This window comes from Falco rusticolus, chromosome 6, assembly GCF_015220075.1.
Source record: "Falco rusticolus isolate bFalRus1 chromosome 6, bFalRus1.pri, whole genome shotgun sequence".
Classification (NCBI taxonomy): Eukaryota; Metazoa; Chordata; class Aves; order Falconiformes; family Falconidae; genus Falco; species Falco rusticolus.
This window is the reverse complement of record NC_051192.1, coordinates 77,552,528-77,573,656: the sequence shown is the minus strand read 5'-3', so window position 1 is coordinate 77,573,656 and position 21,129 is coordinate 77,552,528. Positions and strand designations below refer to the sequence as shown.

Below are 21,129 nucleotides of genomic sequence, written 5' to 3'. Positions count from 1 at the left end.
TCCCATCAAATTCAGTCGCCTACTGTTGAGAGTGGCTAAGTCCTGAGACTTGGGAAAAAGTGGAAAAAATAAAAGCAAAGCAAGCCTCCAAGAACACAACATCATCACGGGCACCTAACCAATTCTATAGTCCTCTACATATTTATTTGTTAGGACTTATAAATGATAGGAACTGATTCAGCATTGTAGAGCTTTCCTGATAATTTTAAACTCATGCTATCAGAATACAAATTCTGAACTATATTTGAGTACATACAAATAAAATGCTCCAAAACAAAAACAAAATTATGAAACAACTCATGCTCCCACAGCTAACATCAGGGATCTTGTCCAAAGGGATGGAGGAAAAAAGTAGAATTTTGTTCTTGCTATTGCATACTCAGGTAAGAGGTAATGTAACATCCTCATAAAATAATACACATACATTTGTAAAACAAATGAAAGTGGTGTCCATGCAGACCTTACTGATATGTCATATCTTATTGTGAATATTTGATAGCTCATATCACTTTTCCAAACTGATAGATCTCCAAGCATGCCCCCAATCTTCAAATATTTTAACATCTTCAATAGCTACTATTAAATAATATGACTAGAAAAGACACCCATCAGAATACAAAAGCATGTGTTTCTCCCTCAAAACCTTAGACTATTTTATGTAAGCTTTACGCAAATTTTAGATGTTGCAAAAGTTCACTTTTCCATCCAGATTCCGAAGCATACTGAAAGCAGTATTTACATATAGTACTAAACTTCTCTATAAACAATACTAAGAGAAATGCATGCAAAACAAGTGGCAAGTATAAAATATTTTTTTTTGTGATTGCTTCACACTTTCATCCTGAATATCTGCATTAAACCTTTTCATCACATTGTTAAATCCACAGCATGCTTTCTTTTTTTGGTAATCTAATTCCATGGAAATACGCCTTTGATATTCTGGACAGAAGCAGTGAAATCAGAGCATGTGCTCTAAATACACAGTGCCTTAAGTAATGCATGTAAAAAACTGTAAATAAAGCACTCTACTAATACTGCATAAGCAAAACATTGAGAAGAGGAAACAAAGAATGTGTTCCAAATGTTTTGTGTCCCATGTGCACATAATACGTAATATCAATCTTTCATGTACTTTATTCCACACATCTTACAGAAATGGAACATTATGATGTTGCTGGCAAATAACTGCATTATGATTCTTTCATGGAGGCACAGACCATGGCACTATTTGTATTTGGAATGATTTCTAGTACCGTGTCCAAAGTTTCTCATTTCTATACTATAATGTTGTTTCTCAGCCATCAATGTACTGATGTAAACCCAGGCTCAAGGACAAAAGCACTCACAAAATCACAGGCGTAGAATTTATAACACAGTAGATAAGTCTGCAGTGTAAGACATACACAATATACCTGGACAAGAGGTACAATGTTATCTTTTAAAAAAATAATATGCAAATCATATAGGAATGCTTCTTGAAACACTTGATCTGTATTTAGGCAAAATTCACCTTGACTTTAATGGGAGATTTACTGTCAAGGATTAATGCAACAAATTACAACTGCATAAACTTGGAATCCTTTTCAAACCACTCTGATTTTACTGCTTTACTTCTTTACAGCATCATTTTCTGTGCTACAGAAGGGACACATGCTGAAAAAAGTAGCAGAAGACTGCTAGCAAGCTTTCACTATTTAGTATACAGCTATTATTTTACTAAACTAAAATGAAAATTTTCACCAACTAAAATGAAGATTGCTGTGGGTATCACACTTGAAAATGATGTTTCTCCCTGCAGTAACAGAAACGGGAGCCTTCCTTTAATTATCTGTGTGACCAGTTACCCACTCACTGTCTAGCAACTACCAACAAGGAACTCCAGTTCTTAGACATCCTCATTTTAATCTTGAAAAATCAGATTAAAATTACTATGTGAGAAATCTCTTCCTGGTGAGGTATTGTATTATTTCAATTTACATAGATGCAGAAAAGAAGCCAAGTGACTGGCAAATCCAATACTCTCACATTGTGAAAGGTTCATTTTCTCTGCCTTCAATGCCAGTCCATTTACTGGCTGACTATTTAAATATTTTTAGGTGATTTGTAATGTTTGAGCCATAGCAACAGGAGAAAACATCTGTCACTTACGTTCTTGAATCATCCCACAGCACACAGTAGGGATTCAATGTGCCCTAAGAAGAAAATAAAACAAACAAATAAACATTAGTTACTGGTATAAAAAAAATATATATGTCATGTTTGACCTAAACATTTATTTGGGTCTCCTCCTACAAGATCATGCTTATACTCTGACAGATTGGTACAACTGAAATCGCAAAACCTTAAGGGTAATTCTTATGGAGTATTTTAAAAGCACTTGAACCTCAAAACAGTATTTGCTGCATTCTCTTATAAAAGGTAAGCATAAAGTTGTCTATTTGGTATATCCTAGTAGAATTGAAATATGAGATAAGAGTTAATCTGTTAAGAGACTTGAATTGACCAAACTTTTCTAAGTGCATTTAGAAGCAGAGCTTTAGGCCTCTCAGGAACTTGAATGTCAAAATCAAAATGCCTTTAAAAATTTTAAGTTTAAAATTTAAGTTTAAAAATTTAAAATATTGGGCAAAATGTCTGGAGGCTGGGATTTCAGATGACACCACATTCAATACCCAAGTCCTTTTGTCAATTAGGTTCTAAATCAGCAGAGATTTTTTTCTCAAAATATTGTTGGTTTGGGTTTGTGGGTTTTTTTCTTGATCTTTGTAATCACAGCTCCAACCTCTTTGCAGTCAGTGGAAGATTTCTGTTTTGATTTAGAACAGGATGGGAATCTAGGTTTATTACACACCATTAAACTGTGTGTAATGTTTTGGGAAATTGAAATGTCTTTATTATCATTCATGGTTATTTTGCTGCCTAGGAAGAGTTGAGGCAAAATTAAAATTCAAGTTTTGCCCCTAATCTTCTAAATCCTCCTTTATCAAAACTCAGATTGGCTTAGAAGTACTTAACTGTCTAAAAACTGCAAAATTGAATTTCTGTTCATCGGAACATTAGATGTTCCCAGAAGTCAGAACTACATAAACAAATCAGATCTAAAATACAGAATAAAAAAATATTTTTACCAAAATTACAAGTGATTTAAAGAAACAGGTGAAATACTCTTTTCTTATGCTGTTAGTGTAGTTCTCTCATGAACAGTGTTAGTGCAGTAGGTATAAAGATAGTTTTGTATAAACAAAACACACCTTGATATTTCATTCTGAAAAGTGTTTTATTTATAGGAAAAACATGGCAAACTGTGAAATCAAAATCTATTAAATATTTAAATTCTTCCATCCACCTCTTTGTCAAAGATAAAAAAAGTCCTGAAGACGCTTTTGGGAAAGGCATTTAGGGAAATTTTGATCCTCTACTTCAGTATTTTGCTGAGTGCATTGAATTTTATGAGTATAAATATTTAAAACCACCATATACTCATGGCACTTTATATTAACATAGCACTGTACAAACATAAATAAAGGATGTTCCATTCCCTGAAGTATGTATAATGTGAGGAAAAGGAAGGGGAAGAGGGCACAGGACAAAGGACTGGATAACAGGCCCACTGAGATTCAGAGACCAGGTCCTGCTTCACTAGCCAAAAGCTTTCAGATACATTGATAAAAGAGAATATAAAAGGCTAAGAATGAAGAACAGAATGACAGTACAGAATTAACTTTTGTTTTTTAAAAAATGTCATTTTATAAAGAGCATTAATTTGATATCCTAAGACTGGGTGAGGAAATTCTACTTGCAGTCTGATACAGCTACACATATTAAAAAAGTAGTCCTATAGCTGAATTGTAGTAAGACATTGTATATCTGTGTTCTGAGACCCATCTTTCCTACCAGCAGTATCATACAGTTTATAGTCACTATTCCCACAGTGCAAGTAAAAAGAATACAAAAACATTTTCAGAAAAAATGTCCATTATAATGAAATCTACAAAATAGAGGGAAATAAAAGTCTTTGCAGAAAGCTGAAACATGGTAAAACTGCTGCTGTCAGATCACACACTTCACTCTCTTTGAAATGTATTCAAATGAAAACAAAAAGAGTATGCTTGGCCATTGCAGTCACTAATGAGCGATTAAGCAGAAACAAGGAAATCGGGTTAAATATTACTCCTGTTCCTTAAGAAGGTCTTGTGGGGGGGGTTTGCTCCACCAGGCATGGCAGCTCTCAAGGGCAGAGCAGCCTTTCAGACCTTCTTCCTCTTTTGATACCCTGATCAAACACCCTCCAGGCACTGCAAGGACCACAAGGAGCCTGTCTTACTTTCTTCTTTGCCCTTAACCTGTTGCTCCCTTTTTCCCAGTGTTTCTGCGTTTGGCCTCCTGGCAGTGTCTCCCCACACTGCTGTCATTGGGCTACCTTCAACAGCCATCGCTCTTTGTGAAGGGAGCGGTATTTCATCACAGCTCTTGCCAGTTAATTACTTAGCTGCAGCGAGGGAAGCAGCTGCTGTGTCCATTAATGTTTACAACTGCTGCAGTATTGATTTATACACTACAGTACAGGACTTGGATATCTCAAAAATAGACGTGTGTGAGTGTGTATGCATATATAACTCTGCCTAGCATATAAAACCGAACTTTTGTGATGTGATTGGCAACTTTGAAAGCTATGCAGCACAGTGTCAACTGTGTTTTGTAGACAGGGTTTTCAGTCTCACTGAAAGCTTGATGTCCTACACAACTGCTGCCTTGTTACTTTAGTGTCCCTGGAGTAAACTCCTGTGCTGTCAGAAGGTGAGAGTTCATATTCTCTCTGAAGCAAACAGGATTTTGTTTGAGTTGTGCAGTTTTTAATATATTACTTTGGTGTGTCTTTAATCAAACTACTGGGAAAATGTGACCACATTCATCAACATGTTCACAATGCGTAAGACCAAATATTATGTTCTCTAAATAATGCACTGCAACCCACATTCTCACTGTGGTCAACTGTCTATCATATTTTAATTTATCTGCAAATCCAAATAACATGCTATATACCAAACAGCACATGTAATTGTGATTTATACTTCCTCCAAAATATAATCACCTAGTTTCATTAATAAACCGGTTAATTTAGATATAAAATGAAGCAATGATAACAAACTCTGAATAAATTAATATTGTAAGGCTAATTTGAATTTAATGTATTAACTCTCACTAAAGAGATATGCATATACATTTGTCCATCTTTTTTCATAATCTCTTAACTACTTAATTTAGTCTGTGGATGGGGAGGTAAAGGAACAAATGTGTAGGTATACTCCTATACATTAGTAGGCATGCTCTAGAGGTTGCTTAAAAATTAGTCATTAAATCAATTTGGAAACCAACTATTCAGAACAATCAACAGTGTTTTAAGAAAAAAGGTTGAAAAGAACAAGAATAACAACAAGAAGAGCCACTGAAAAAAATCAGGTCAAAGAGAATGTTTGTATTTTATTTTCTGTTTAATAATTGATCTATTTAATTCACATCACGATTAATCTGCAAAATATTAATATATAATGTTCAAATGCTAAAGATACATTAATACTAGTTTTATCTTTCTGTATGTGTCATATAAAGCTTGTTTTATAGTAATATATTATAGTTAAGTAAATTCTTGTTTTCAGCTGAGAAAATTACAGTGAAGAAGATTAGAATTAGATCCTCTGAAAGCGAGAAACACTCAAACCTGCAGAATAATATTTCTGTGCATCTACAGCCTTAGTTCTTTAAACCAAAGTACTATTATGCAGGATAAGCCTTGAACATAAAAATCACCAAACATTTAAAGATGTTAAAATTGTAAAAGTGGTTTCCATTTCCAGATTTTCTAGAACAATATTCTGTCATTGTATATGCTGATCCAACTCTTATATCCAGATGGCTCAAGATCCTTTATAAATGTACTATGTATGTAAGTACAATTTAAGGACTGGAAATTTGTTCTAAGCACTTGATCCTTCTCTGGATTAAATTATAAACAAAAATTAAGCCAAAGGGAAAAAAAACCAAATCCACCTGGCTCTCATATCTATTGGCAAGCCTATTCATCTTGTCAAGACATGAGCTAATACAATACTCATTAATATTCTGTTACTGAAAGGTTGACAAAGCAAGGTGACAATCAATGTCTCTAATCTGACCTTTTGTAACAACAAAATTTCATTTCCAAGATTTTGAAACTTGGCAAAATCTTGCTCTGTAAATTACTCAAAAGGATGGGTTAAAAAAAAAACAACGAGAAAAACATAAAAAAGATACACATACACATACACATATCCCTCTAAGAATTTTCTAGAATTTATTCTTCTTGGGACAGTCGTTCAGCCTTTCTTTAGTCTAGCCTTGCTTGTGTTGTGCTGGTTTTAATAGCTTGTGTTTGTCCTATAAGTTTTTTCAGTGCTGACAAATTGCTTACTAGTATTTTCTTTAATTGTTTAATTTCTTTTCTAGTATAAGTGACCAGTGTAATTACAATCTGCTTTTTTTTTTTTTTTTTTTAACTTGCAACTCCCCACTCTTGGAAGTAGCAATTCCAATTCCAAAATATAGAAGTCATACTCTAATATTCCTTATCTTCAGCTCTTGTAAGTAGCCCCACAACCACTGTTAAAATAATTAAAATTAAAACCTAGCATTGAGAAATACCATAAACTCTTCCAAATAATGATCTTAGTAAGATCAAAACAAGTATTTTAGTTCAAAGGTGGTGTTTTTTTCCTGATATATAGGATTAATTTGTGGTTTACTTCACGACATTACATTTTAGGCTACATTACATTTTTAGTGGAATTTCTGACAGGAACAAAAGCTATGTTAAAGACTGATACTTTCTCTTAATATAAATGACTTAGGTTGGAAACAAAACAAAACAAAACAAAACAAAACAAAACAAAACAAAACAAAACAAAACAAAACAAAACAAAACAAAACAAAACCCCAACTGTACCTGCCCTAAACAATCTTAAAATTAAACAGAAAAACCATAAACCCCAAAACCTCCACAATTCTTTATGAAAAAACTACTAATCTTGCTGAAAGGTAAGGAGTCATCTCAGTTTATGTTCCTCTATTCCTTTCTTTTTTTTTTCCTTGACTTTGCAGTAAATTTCACTGAGCTGTTCTTTGTAATATTATTTTTCTGGGAACTGAATGGTGAGTCAAAATGACCATTGACCATGAAACAGTCAGTTTCTTCTAATCTTGTGTAAAATGTAAATGATCTAGAGTTCAGAGTTTTCTTCATACATTTGCCCAGAGACACTAATCCAAACTTGCTACTGACTGGAATATTTGGAACTCCTCCAGCTGAATTGTACCTATATGACCACCTGAGCAAATGTTTATAAGAAAAAATCACAGCTTTATAGTCTTTTGCATAACAATACTATTTAATAAAGCTCTAGTAACTAAATTCTCAGTCTTGGTAACATTACAGACAGAGTTTATATGCCATGCCTTCACATAAAATACTCCCACACTTGTTATTTTAAAATTATTTCCCCAATATTGTACATTACAATTATTTCCTGCAAATAGTATATTTTATTCTCCCTGTGGCTGCTGGGAGATTGCTGATAACAGAAAGAAAAACTGTTAATATTTTTCATATAGTTAGACATAGAATCCATTTCGTTCAGATTAAAAATATATTCAATGTGAGATTAAAGGATGGAAAGTACAGAATTAAAAATAATTGAACAAAAAATCTCAAACATTTGTAAGAATTGTAAGCTAAATTGGAACCAGAACATTTTTTTTCAGTCTGCTACAACAGGTTAGGTAAAAACTGGCTTTTAAATATAAAATAATGAAAGAAAAGAAGGAAAGGCCTGGATAACTATGCAGTTCTATGACCTATGCAGGGAGCAAAAGGTGAAGCGTACAGCACAATACAACATTTTCAGTTGTATGCATCAAGACAGTTAATGGACAATTCTTGGCAGAAAGTGCTGTTTAAATGAAAACCTCAGAACTCACGCAACAGCATCTAATTTTTGCATATACACATGCATGAAATAAGTACACATTCCCTTCAAATTATGTTAGACACTTTTCCTGGCTTAAGGTTTAGTAGTTAAACTGGGTTTTATTACCTGATATTTATTAGCAGTTAAACTGGGTTTCATTACCCATTCAACACCACACACCTTTCTCTCATGATCTGGTAAATACTCTTGGAAAAGCATTATCAACTATCCTTGTACTTACATTAGACAGATGGGCCAGTTCTATCTCCAGGAAAGAATCTGTAGTTTTGGGCTCGGGTCGTATAGTAACAACAATGATTTTTGAATTGACAACTGTAAAATTCCTAGGAAAAAAACATGTAAAAATGAAAGATTTAACTTAGTATAAGGTTAAATGAGGCTTCTAATGTTACATTTGAAGTATTTAATGAGTATTTTCTGTGACAACTATTCAGGGAGAAAATATATGGAAGTGGTGAAAACCTTCACTCATTAAACATGAGAGGCTGAAGAGCAACAATGGTGGCAGAAGCGTCATTCCTTAAAGTACAGTTTCCTAATTAGAAGGGTGTGTTGACGACACAAACATTCTGTCAGTGTTTGAATGCATATCATTTGCTTCTCTCAACATAGACCTACTAGCTGTGTTTTAAGAGACAGTCATTTTTCTTCCGAAGTGCTGTGTCGGACTTTTTTTGACTGTTACCTGTAAAATTGTGAAGATGAATGAGTGCAGTGGAAGATTCTACAGTTGTGCTGATTCTGCACTTGTGAAAAAACCCTACCAGTTTCCAATTTCTGAGAAATCATTGAATTTGGTACATGAGTGGGCAAATACTTTAAAAAAGTATAATCCATAGTTGTGCACTGACTGAAAGCCTACCAAACCAAATCAATTTTTTCTCATATATGTGAGAGTGGGTTTGGTCTCATGTTATTGTACTAGGTTACTCAAAATAATAATTCTCTGTTAATTTCTGTAATTAATCATCAATTTCTCTTTTCATGTGAAATGTGGATCAGGACAGACCTAGTATTGCCAAGGTTGTGCTAATACAGGCATAAAGACATGTTGACATGATGTTCATGTCTGAGATCCTTGCTTCTTATGACCCCCTCAAGCTTAGAACAGCCATCAGTTACCAGCCTGACTGTTTCTGATGATCATTATGGTATTTCCTTTGTATGTAATGCTGCTTTCAACACCTTCTGCTGATCGTACATAAACAAACATGAAACCTCACAGAAAGACTTATTCACAGGTAGATGTTATCAAAGAATAAACTAGGCAGTTTAGATGCAATTATAACAGTAAAAATATTCTTTTGTTGTTGTTGTTGTTTAATTGCATATTTTCTCTAGGGAAATGGTATTTAGGAGAGGATTCCATTTTGCTGGATCATTGAAACAGGAATTGCCATGGCTACAGTAATAGAAACTTAACTCAGTGGGCACTTTACTCAGCACACAGAACAAAATTATTCTTCTGGGGCAAGGTATGAATTCTAGTCCAATTTTACTCAGCCGAAACATAATGGAAATATAACAGAAGTGGCTTTCTATTTTACTTAATTTCTATTTCTTCTCTTTTGCTGCACTTTAAAGTCTCACACATTGTTGACAAAATCATATATCTCTATCAGACTAACATGTAATGTTTTGCAAATTTTCAGTGTGTTGCGTAGAGGGGGAGTAATGATGGTACCTTACTGTACATACAGTAGCTGAATATCTAGAAATGTTCCCAAGTAAGGCATAATTAAAAAAACAACAACAAATGAACAAACCCACAAATAAATACAAAATGGATTTCTCTAACAGATCATGACAGGCAGAAATTGAACTTGGTAGCTATTAAAAGATTTTGTCAATTTTGGAAATTCATATAAGATAATGTAAATAATGACACACCTGTACTTGGTCACAGTCAGTCTTTGTGACTGAGAAATGTTTCCTTGCTGTATCTAATTTTGGTACAGTTCTGATGGTTCTAGGGTAAGATCCAAAAGAGTACTTAAGGTGCCTAGATTGTAACCTCGGTACATCAATTTTACCTTAGTCTCTTTAAAACTCTATGAATCCACTTATATTCTCAACAGCCCCTAGCAGACTATTTCACCTGAAAATAAATGTAACTGGCTATATCGCTGTGAAATTAAATCTGCATCACTTATTGCTGTCCTGTCTGGGCTGAAAGCCTACTTGCATATCTCATATTTAACTGTTTAGATAGTCCCTGGAAGAATACAATCTGGCAAGTATATTCTCAACTCACATAACACGTTACGATGCCATCAAATTAAAGCTTAAAGCATTGTAGTCACAAGACTTTCTCTCAAAATCACAGTGCCATTGATATCTTTCTTGTAGATAATTTTTTAGACAACAGCTTAGTGCTTATTCAGGATTTGAAGTAATCAGCTTCTACAAAATGTCCCGGGAGGTGGAATATGTGAGTTTCAGTCGCTCATGTATTGGGAATGACATAGAATAGGAATGACCTATCTCACGCTTCCTCAGCAACTGCATCATCTAACTGCTTTTTTATGACAGGTGGGGAGTGACTTCACCATTACCTCCTTCTCCCTCATAAAAAAAAATTCTAAAATGAACTTGTACAGGATGGTGCTCTGATGACTGTGCAGAAAAAATGCACATCAGGGTCAAATTTTGAAATCAATTACTCAAAAAATATATGATATTAAATTCCTTGGGAACTCTGGTTGAATAAATCCTTGAAGATTCAAGATAATGAAGTTTGATTGAGGAAAGGCTCAAGAAGAGCTTCCAGAGTGACTGTCCATTTTGTCTGTGTTTTTTATGATGTGAATTAAGAACAATATTAATAAAATATAGTTATTTTACTAAGTTCTTTTTCTATCTGTATATACATTTTGAGGCTATTCTTTTACATAAGGGTATACATATTGATTCTGTGTGATATGAAATTCATATTTTATTTTCTTTTTAGAGTGTCTCTGTGTTGGTCAAGAAAAATGAACTTATGAATAAGGCATGTTGCTATCTCAAGACAGCATGAAAGAAGTTATAGTTCAATGTGTAAATGTTGTATACCTTACAAAAAAATTATGAATGCCATAGTAGTAATGCTGTGCAGTAAAAGCCTGTCTGAGGTACTCTGTCCTCAGTCTAACAAAGCTGACCTAAGGAAGTTTAAGGGCCTTTTTTGCTGTATAGCACTCGAAGGAGGGGATTAGGAATGATGTTTCAAATGGGGAAAGAGAACATTTCAGTGCACGAAATTATAGCAGGAAAAGTACAGTGGTTGTTTAAGTGACAGGAAAAAAGTCTTGCTACAGCAAAATCATTGATTCTTTATTTGTTCTTATTTGTTAATGTTAAAAACTATCTCACAATATGCAATGTATTCCTTCAGAGAGCCCAGGAGAGGAATTATACATAATATCTTCTAGATGAGTATAATACTGAGAATCAATTTTCTGTGAACCTAACAATAACATAAACATGCTCAGGGATGCAAGAGCTATGGAAATAATACTCAGTCTATAGTGCTCAAAGTATTCAATATTTCAATATATGATTTTAAAAAAATCCATTTGACATTACAGAAATAGTGCAGTGCAGCAAAGTATCTTAAGAAATAGAATCAGATGAATTTTATTTACTTGTGCATGGAAAAAAAAATATTCTATTTTTATAAGGAAGAACAAAATGCTTTTCTCTTCTTTTCCCTAACCTCTTCTTTAAGCAGCCCTAGAAAAAAATTCTTTGAATAATATACATGTACTACTAGGATTAAACACATAGTCCAAAAAGTTCTATATTAATTTAATTGCCAAGTTCTCATCTCACACTGTGTTTACGAGACCTACTTTTAATAGACTCTATGCCAGTAAAAACAAAAAAAATCAAGGCCATATGGTAAAATGCAGCTAATTTTGGAGTTTGTGAAATATATTGTATAGGCTGCCCTAAATAATGAAATCCTACACCTATGATGTACCAGATGGGTATTCTGTGGTTAGGTGTTTTGAAAGGTTTTCCCTAAAGATATATGGAGATATTTTTTATTTATTTGTCTATTTATTTTAAACAAAGAAGTTCCTTGTGATGATGCAGAAGCTTGCACACCTTTTAGTGCTGATATTAAGAAATGTCTTGGAATGTGTGTCACCTTTGCTCTTCTGGAAACTACAATCAAATATTTACTTTGCTCCCACCCTAACTCCTGTGCATCCAGGGACTGAAATCACATGCAAAGTGGTAAAGCTTTCTAGATATTTAACTGTAGCCAGTAGAAATCACCTCTTTATCAAGTTGTCAGGGTGTAAATGATGTGGACTTTGAACTCAAACAAAAGCCCGTTTTACCTTACTTTATTGTTTTGTTTACCTTTATTCCCACTGTTAACATATTTCGGCAACTGTAATTTTATTTAGAACAGTATTGCATAAGATTCTTTTCCAGAATGTTTTTTTAATTCATACATTGTACATAGGCACCATACTTCTGGGTGTCATATAAAAAAACTAGATGATGTTACCTCCTTCCATATGTTACAGGGTTTTTTTTCCATACACAATGCTATTGTGGTGTATGTTCAGCACTAATATGGTTATCACAATAATGCCTATTACATGTAAATAAGATTAGTACAGATGATAGTAAGATGATAGTTTTTCATTGCAAAATATAAGCATACAAAAATAAACCTTTTCCAAATGGAGTGGGATGTATAGAAACCTCGACTTCATTCACATACCTGAATGAATGTAAAATGATAAACTACCCCATAAGAACAATTCCTTTAAAACCTGCATTGCTGTTCTAATTTTTGTAAGGAGTCTAATAGCTCAACAAATTCAGCACTAAGCACAGTTGCAGCTTTTTTGCAATTCAGAATTCCATCTGAATGAACATTAAAATGGTTTGAATGCATAAAAATGCATTCAATACTATTTAGTATCTTCATTAATGACAGAAGACAGTGGGATTGAGTGCACCCTCAGTAGATCTGCAGGTGACACCAAGCTTGGTGATGCAGCTGATACACTGTAGGGAAAGGATGCCATCCAGAGGGACTTTGACAGGCTTGAGGAGTGGGCCTATGTGAGTGTCATTAAGTTCAACAAGCCCAAGTGCAAAGTCAGGCAGCTGGGTTGAAACAATCCCCAATATCAATATAGACTGGGGGATGAAGGGGTTGAGAGTAGCCCTGTGGAGAAGGACTTAAGGATACTGGTGGATGAAAAATTGGACACGAGCCAGCAATGTGCACTTGCAGCCCAGAAGGCCAACTGTTTCCTGGGCTGCATCAAAAGAAGTGTGGTCAGCAGGTTGAGGGAGGCGATTCTCCCTCTCTACTATGCTCTTACAAGATCCCACTTGGAGTACTGCATCCAGCTGTGGGGTCCCCAGTACAAGAAAGGCAGGGACCTGTGCAGAGGAGGTCGTGAACATGATCAGAGGCTGGACCATCTTTCCTATGAAGAAAGACTGAGAGACATGGCATTGTTGCCTGGAGAAAGGAACACCTTACTGCTGGCTTTCAATGCTTAAAGGGGGCTTATAAGACAGAAAAAGGCATTTTATGAAGGCCTGTAGTCACAGGACAAGGTACAATGGTTTTAAACTGAAAGAGGGTAGAGTTAGAGTAAACATAAGGAAGAAACTTTTTACGAGGGTGGTGAGACACTAGAACAGGTTGCCGAGAGGTCCCATCGTTGTAAATGTTCAAGGCCAGGTTGGACCAGGCTTTGAGCAACCTGATATAGTGGAAGATGTCCCTGCCCATGGCAGGGGGTTGGAACTAGGTGATCTTGGACAGTCCCTTCCAACTCAACAGTTCAATGATTTTATGAATCTATTAAATCAGTCTGAAATTGTGCCACTGAGGTAGTATTCTAAGGGCATGAGATCAAATTTTGAATATATCTAACATGGGCAAAGAAATTCAGCATGAACACTTTCTGATGACATCAGAGACGTAAACTATAAAAGTTTCAGTATAACTTCATTATAAATATTAAAGAACTTCAGGGAGGGCTGAGGTGCTATTCTCTGAACAAAGAAGAGGCTAGACATATCTGGGAATATGTGTTATATTTTTATATCACAGATTAATATTGACTTCTATTCCCTATTCAAAAACTTAAGAGAAACTAATAGTGCTCATTTCCCCTTCTTGGGCAGCTGAGAATTGGAGTCAAATCATACTGAACCTATTCAGAGAGGCAAAGTGGGATATCTTCGTATTTGAATTTCTAAAGGCTTCCTTTATGAATAGGTATACATAGACTATTAGACCATTTCACTTTAGAAGCTCACAAAACCTATCTGCGAACTGAATTGTACAGAGAAATGGTCAAATTTGCTGTGTAAATCAGTAACCAGCTGAAAGAAGAATAGATAAAAGCAAAAAATTTCAGAACCAAGATGCGCTTTCTCGTAGTCCACAGTACTTAAATTGCTGTAATTTTATGCCCCTTTTCTGCCCCTATTCCTGCTACTTAGGATGTTACTGATTCTAGGAGAAATCTAGAGAGGTCTATTAATCTTACTTTTTTAATGGATTAAATAAAAGCCCTGAAAGGCTTTTCATATAAGCAAATATACAGCATTTAAGGTTCATGCTTATTTTCTATAAATTGAAAATGTTGATCTGTGAGAGCTGGAAAGGCATGATCATAGACTGTGATTTACAATATAAAGGTCTGAAAGGTACATGGCCACCTCAATACTTTCCTAGGATTGGCAGATTGTCTCTAAATCTGCCAAAAATACTGAGTACAGCAGCTATTTGGATCTGTTTCTTTGAATATAGGAGAAAAGATGTCTCTCACAAACATGTCTTACTTCCTGGCTTATTTCAGGAACTGGCACACAAATGGAAAGTGTTTACTGACGTTTCAGAAGTGGTTGAGATGTCATTTATACAATGCCTTAAGCATAGACAGCTCTCACCAGCACTTCCCAGGCCTCCAGGTGTCCTGCCAGGACATCACTGTTCAAATTGTGCTTTACCTCAGAGAGATTTGTGTCCCCAGCATTGCAGCTACTCACTGCACAGCACATTGCAACTTTACTAGTAAGTTTTGGTTGGTTTTGTTGTTTTTTTTCCTTAGGATGGAGTCTTTTTTGTTTTCAAGTGGATTTTGGCAAAATTCTGCTGGTTTTTCATCCTTTGTTTCAAATCCTGAAGTTTTGGTTAAATAGAGCAGGGAACTGTGATATGGGGGCTTCCTAATTACTATCCTTTCTAATTATTGTGAATTCATTAGCAGCTGTTGTGACACAATCTGCAACCATTTCTTGTACTGTAAAAGGACATTAGAAAACAAATGGTGCCCAGGATCATGTGAAATAAGATAGTATTAATGAACCATGAAATGATCTTAACCAGTAATTTGAGAAGAGGGGGTGAAATGTTTATTTGAAAATTGTCTGTTATCAAGTACAGAAAGAAAAAAGTGAAACAAGAGACCCTCCCATGTCTTTATGTAGGTGTATGGCCCTCATAACTGACATGCCACAGCTGTTCAAGCACATGCATGTCTTGTACCTACAATGGATCCCCTCTATAGCTCTGCTGTCCCTTATGAACACAACTTGCACTGAAAACGTACTTGAAAAACCATTACTAGAGACTTCTGTAGAAGTAGAGTAGACAACCTTAGTACATCAGGTTATGATGCCATTATTAGATCACTTTTACTAACTGGACAAAGTAGTTTGAAGCACAAGCATAAATGGCCTGAGCACTAATGTACCTCAGTGTGCATACGTCTAATCAAATATTTCTGTAATTCATATAGATTATGTGAAATATTTATTAAACCAATTTGATAAAAAGGCTATTTCCATCACATAAATGACTATGCATGAAGGAGACACATATACACATACATATTTTAAATAACAGGGGGAAAAAAAACAATACTAATATGCAAATAGTCTTGGTTTTCTGCTTTTATCCTGACATGTAGTGTAGTTATGATCCCAAAATAGCTTAATTCATACTTTATTTATGAAATTTCTTACCTCAAAGTGGGCAAAATGAGTTCTAAATTTTTGTATAGCACTGCTCCAAGTACAAATACAGTTGATTCATCTAGTTCTGAAAAGAGCAAGAAGAAAAAGATTTTTAAACTCTCCTTCACAAGCTTTGATCAGCATAAAAACCTGTGAATACCATTTATCTTTCTAGTAGAAATTTTATTCTAAATAAACCATCATAATTTTGAATTATATCCTGGAAGGCTGTCATAAAGATGTAGCACTGTCAGGAATATATCAAAAGATTTAAACCAGTGAAAATCATATTTTCAAAAAATCCATCATTGTGTGCTGACATCCATGCTATTTCATTTACCTTTATAATTAAGCATTCTCAAAGACTGTCTTTAGACCTTAATGCCTAGCAAGTAAATTCTCTAATGTCAGATATCTACACTGCAATGGTGTTTGTGAATTGTACCTGAATCCAGGGTAATGTGCCTGCTGAGCATCACCTGGTAAAAGCTAGGTGACCTGTTCGAATGGCCCAGTCTGCTGGAGTGGAACACTTTCAGGGGATTCAGCAGAACTGCACTTCAGGTTACTTCATAACACCACAGGTGCAATCCTGTACACAATAACTAAGCTCTTTGGCACAGAAAAAAATGTCTACGATTTCTGTAGCATTTTTGTTCAAGATGCTAAGCCCCATCATTTCCCTCTGGGATAAGCTGTGGGTACTGGATTTCTTTTGAAGATGGATAAAATAACCACTTTATATCATACAGTGGTCCTATGAGACAAAGACTGAGTTCCCTTCTTAAAGCTAATACAAAATTAACATGCTGATATGCTTTTTTACCTGTTGACATAGGGGTGAAGATATTTTTTGGAATGACAACCCTGTCTTCTGAGTTTCGTGCCCAATCAACCATTCCTTTTCTTCCTTTCATAGGGAAATTGATGTCAGTTAAAACAGATGCAGCAGGAAGCTTCTGAATGCTAGCCACTAGTAAAAGAAATCACAAAATAAAAAAAAATTGTTTCATACTTTAAAGCATCATACAATAATAACAGTATAGCAATAACAAAATTTTAATAATACATTTCAAGAAAAGCAGGAATTTATAGGACATTAGCTGGCAGAGAAAGTGTAATCTTCTGTTTATTATGCACTTGTACTATGGATTAATTGTGTGGCATATAATTTGTCAGCTAGATTCTGATTAAGTTTCTTAACGAGGATTATTGAATGTACTGGTTTATACCCTGAAATTTACACTAAGGACATTGTCATGTCTTCACAGCAAATACTAAAATGATCAAATGTGACAATGAAAGGAAGAGGATACTGCAAGTTGCTTTGGGAAACATAACTGCTAGATACAGGCTAATGAAGCAATAACAGAGCTTTTATCCCCTATACAGGCACAATTTCAAGACAGACCCATTAAGGAGATTCAGATATTAGAAGACTTCATTGTTTCCACACATATGAGAGTAATATGGTATAGCACTTGATTTCTTTTCCTTGAAAGAATAATTTCAATTCTGAATTATTATTTTTTTTTCCATCTAAAAACCCCCCAACCCCCCAAACAAGATCAGTATTATATCTGTAACAGACATAGAAAGGCAGAAGAAATAGGTATCAAATCTAATAATAGGCAGTTTGGACTTTTGTTTACTCATTCTTATTTTCTCTGTTTTCTAACTCAACTATTATCTGGAAATCACTTTCATCTTTGCTGTGAAATCTAAGTATGACTCCACGGCAACACTCTTAGTGTCTGCTAAGACTCACACTACTTTTAAGGAACTGACAGGGCTGCAAGTACACTCAGAGAGATGATAACACGCCTGGAGCGCCAGCTCCATTCTTAATGTAAGCCATGTTGATAGCCATTTCCTGTGCAAGGCTCTTCCTAATCAATTTATGAAGAGGCTAATGTAGTTGGAAGAGTTTGGACATCAGGACTATACTTTGATCTGCATAATGATTCTGCTGCAAGGATTCTGCAAGGGGGCTAAATATAAAGACAATGGGGGACAGCTGTAAAAGCAATCAGAACAGAAAAATTAAAGCAGAAAACCATTAGGTGTCTCATCACTGGATTTTATTTGAAAGGAAACTGTAATTCAAATCCATGAGAAGAGGAAAATTAACAGGCTAACAATGTTAACTCTACAAATGTATTCCTTGATAACTGACTTTTAGTTTCAAATTAGACTGGTTATGTATTATAGAATCACATTAGTGAGGTGGTACTTGAGGTTATTTCAGGGTTTCATTATAAAACTATCATCAGGGCTTTACAATGCTAGTTACAATCCCCTCTGGGCTGAAATTGGCAAACACATTCCCAGACCTTAAGGGGATGCTTAGCCTTGTGAATTTTCAGGTGATATGTGGAGGGAGAGGCGTTCAGGTGTTTCAGAATTATTGGGGCATAAAATGGATTGCATGTTTACACGTGCAATCAATGGTTATACAGGAATACATTAACATTTTAAAAATGGATATTTTTCCATAGTTCTTAAAATGTAGAAAGATTTTTATTTTATTTACCACATAAATAAAATTAAACCCACAGTTATTTAGTTTTCAAAATTAAATATAACCTGTATAAGACAATATTGTTGTTGTTTTTTTAAATGCACAGTATTCATCTCTGTATCTACCTATCTATCTAATTAGCTAGAAGAGCTTTAATGTTTCATGCACGTTTTGGACGACAGTTCACTTTATTGAAATAGGAAATCAATGTTATTCAATGGAATTCACTCTGCAAAACAAAAAAACACTTTAGGACTGGATAAATGGTGAGAGTCTAGGACAGTACATCTCTGGACTCTGTCTATCTCTGTATTTTAAATAGGGCCATTCATCGTGGTACCTAAGCACTACTTAGAACCAAAGTTTCAGAAATATTGGTTAATATTTAGGTGATGGATAACACAAAACCTAAATATAAAAACTAAACATTTGACTTATGGCTTATATGCAATGATTATAAACATATTTATTTATTGGGCTGTGTTAGGTTTATGGTTGGACTCAAAGATCTTAAAGGTCTTTTCCAACCTAAATGATTCTATGATTTCATGATTCTATATATTCTCATACATGGTGGAGACAAACTTTTCTTCTATTCACAGTCAAGCAATATTTTATTTATTTATTTAAAAAAAAAATTCACAGAAGATTTTGGATCTCTGCATAGACAAAGTGAGTACAGAGCACATATAGACCAATAGTTGAAACAATTTGCCAAAATTCTTGATCTATATCCTGCAAAGTCTGCCTCTTACAGCTTCGCACAGATTATTAGGTCCTTCTTTAGTCACTTTGCTGAATGATTCCAAGAGGATGTGCCTATAATGTCCAACATGGCACTGATGTTTGATGGTGTAAGATAATTTAATGGAATCTGACTGGAGGCAACTAGTTCAGCCCATAAGCATGGCCAGGTGGACATGTAAAACTGTTCCCACCTCTTTAGTGCCACTGTGAACCGTATTTTTTTGGTAAAAAATCTAATATACATATTAATTATTAGTCTACAACTCCTTTCAATGAGCTTGGAGCAGGACAAGCTGTATTTCCATTGTGAAATGTGGCTTTGTTACTCCCTAACTTAGTTTACATCTGTGTTATGAAATAGTTATTTATTGTGAGCACGAAAATCAGCAGGCCTTTTAGAGGAGAATGTGTATAATTCAGGTGCTGGGTCATTCACATGTCAGAAGCTCAAATGTCAGTTTCTTACACACAGATAATAACAGAATGACTTTCATTCACTTTGTACTTTGTTGTATTCTTATGTTAAGTTTGTATTAGAAAATAATGCTCCAAATACTGGAACTCAACAGTTCTGCAATTGCTGCAGAAGGGAAAAACGAAAGTTGCATTTTTTAATTTTTTTTAATTACCCTACCAAAACATCACATTCTGAACTTGTGATGCAGAAAACTAGCCAATGAGGATATTTACAGGCACTATGGCAGAAGTATTCTTGCTATTTATACACACACAGAAGTTGCATAATACTGGAAAAACAGTCAATGAGAATATTAATAAAAATGAGATTGTAAAGTGGAAAAGAAAGATGAAAAGAAAAAGATAAAGAAAAACTAAACCAAGATTGATCTAAGCAGAAGTTGAAGAAAATCTGCACGTGCCATTTTAAATTAAGGAATTTAAAATATAAAGCTTCCCATGGACACCAAATACAGCAAGTTTTATGGTCTCAGTTAAAACCATATTTGAGCTATTGCTGTAGTACATTTTTCTATTCCAATCTGACTACATGTTCTTGGAATATTTATGCTGAAGACATAATACTGACAAGTAACCTGCATGGTCACTCCTCAGATCACTCATAGTTTGGATGTGCCCTGTTCTATGTAGACACAATTAATTGAAACTTTCCTAGATGGAAAATTTTCTTTTTTGTTTATTTGTATTATGGCAGTTCCAGTGATATTCTAGGTATTGCTAACAATAATAATAATAAAAAAGGCTTTTGGCAGAAAAAAATTTGGAAAGTTTCATTGTAGAGAAACATGTTAAACATGTTTAGGGTGCAGAATACATTGCATTCTTTCATTCTCTGGACAGCCTCTCTTTTTGAGGCTCCTATATACTTTCAATTTTAAAGAGATACATACTTTCAATTTTAAAGAGATTCCCAAAGATTAAAAAAAAAAAAAGAAGAAGAAAAAAGTAGAAAAAGGAATCTCATCCATGGTACTTGACTGTATTCAACATTTGAAGAATGCAGGAGGTAGAATATAATCTTTATTTCTTCAAAAACACAGCACCATTATTCTTCTGAATCTTGCAGGTGGAATTTCTATGCTCAAGATGGAAGAAAACTTTACCCAGTTCTAAGCTGGAACACAGGAGAAAAAGCCCTTCTTTTTAGAATTCTTTAAGCTTTTTTTTGATGCACATTGGTATGAATTACAAGACAGTGGCTCAACTACACATCAGAACCCATACATATTTGATGACTCCATAATAATTATTGATTCAGAAAAATCTACTTAAGTAGTCTAGTCTAATCAATTTAGTGATTGCTTTGACCCCTAATGGATTCATTTTAATATCCTTTACAAATGCATCTCCTTTTGCCTTTATTTCATTTCC

At 34.5% G+C, this 21,129-nt stretch overlaps 1 protein-coding gene across 6 annotated transcripts in view; it reads right to left on the bottom strand.

Annotated features, from left to right (window-relative positions):
- ADGRB3 (adhesion G protein-coupled receptor B3) overlaps positions 1–21,129 on the bottom strand; it is a 466,021-nt gene that overhangs the window by 185,619 nt on the left and 259,273 nt on the right. For all 6 annotated transcript variants that reach the window (XM_037392627.1, XM_037392623.1, XM_037392625.1 and 3 more), the window contains 4 exons: positions 16,840–16,986; positions 16,023–16,098; positions 8,242–8,344; positions 2,149–2,192 (listed from right to left, as the gene is read on the bottom strand). In XM_037392627.1, the coding sequence (XP_037248524.1) occupies positions 2,149–2,192; positions 8,242–8,344; positions 16,023–16,098; positions 16,840–16,986 (370 nt within the window). The remainder of the gene's footprint in view (positions 1–2,148; positions 2,193–8,241; positions 8,345–16,022; positions 16,099–16,839; positions 16,987–21,129) is intronic.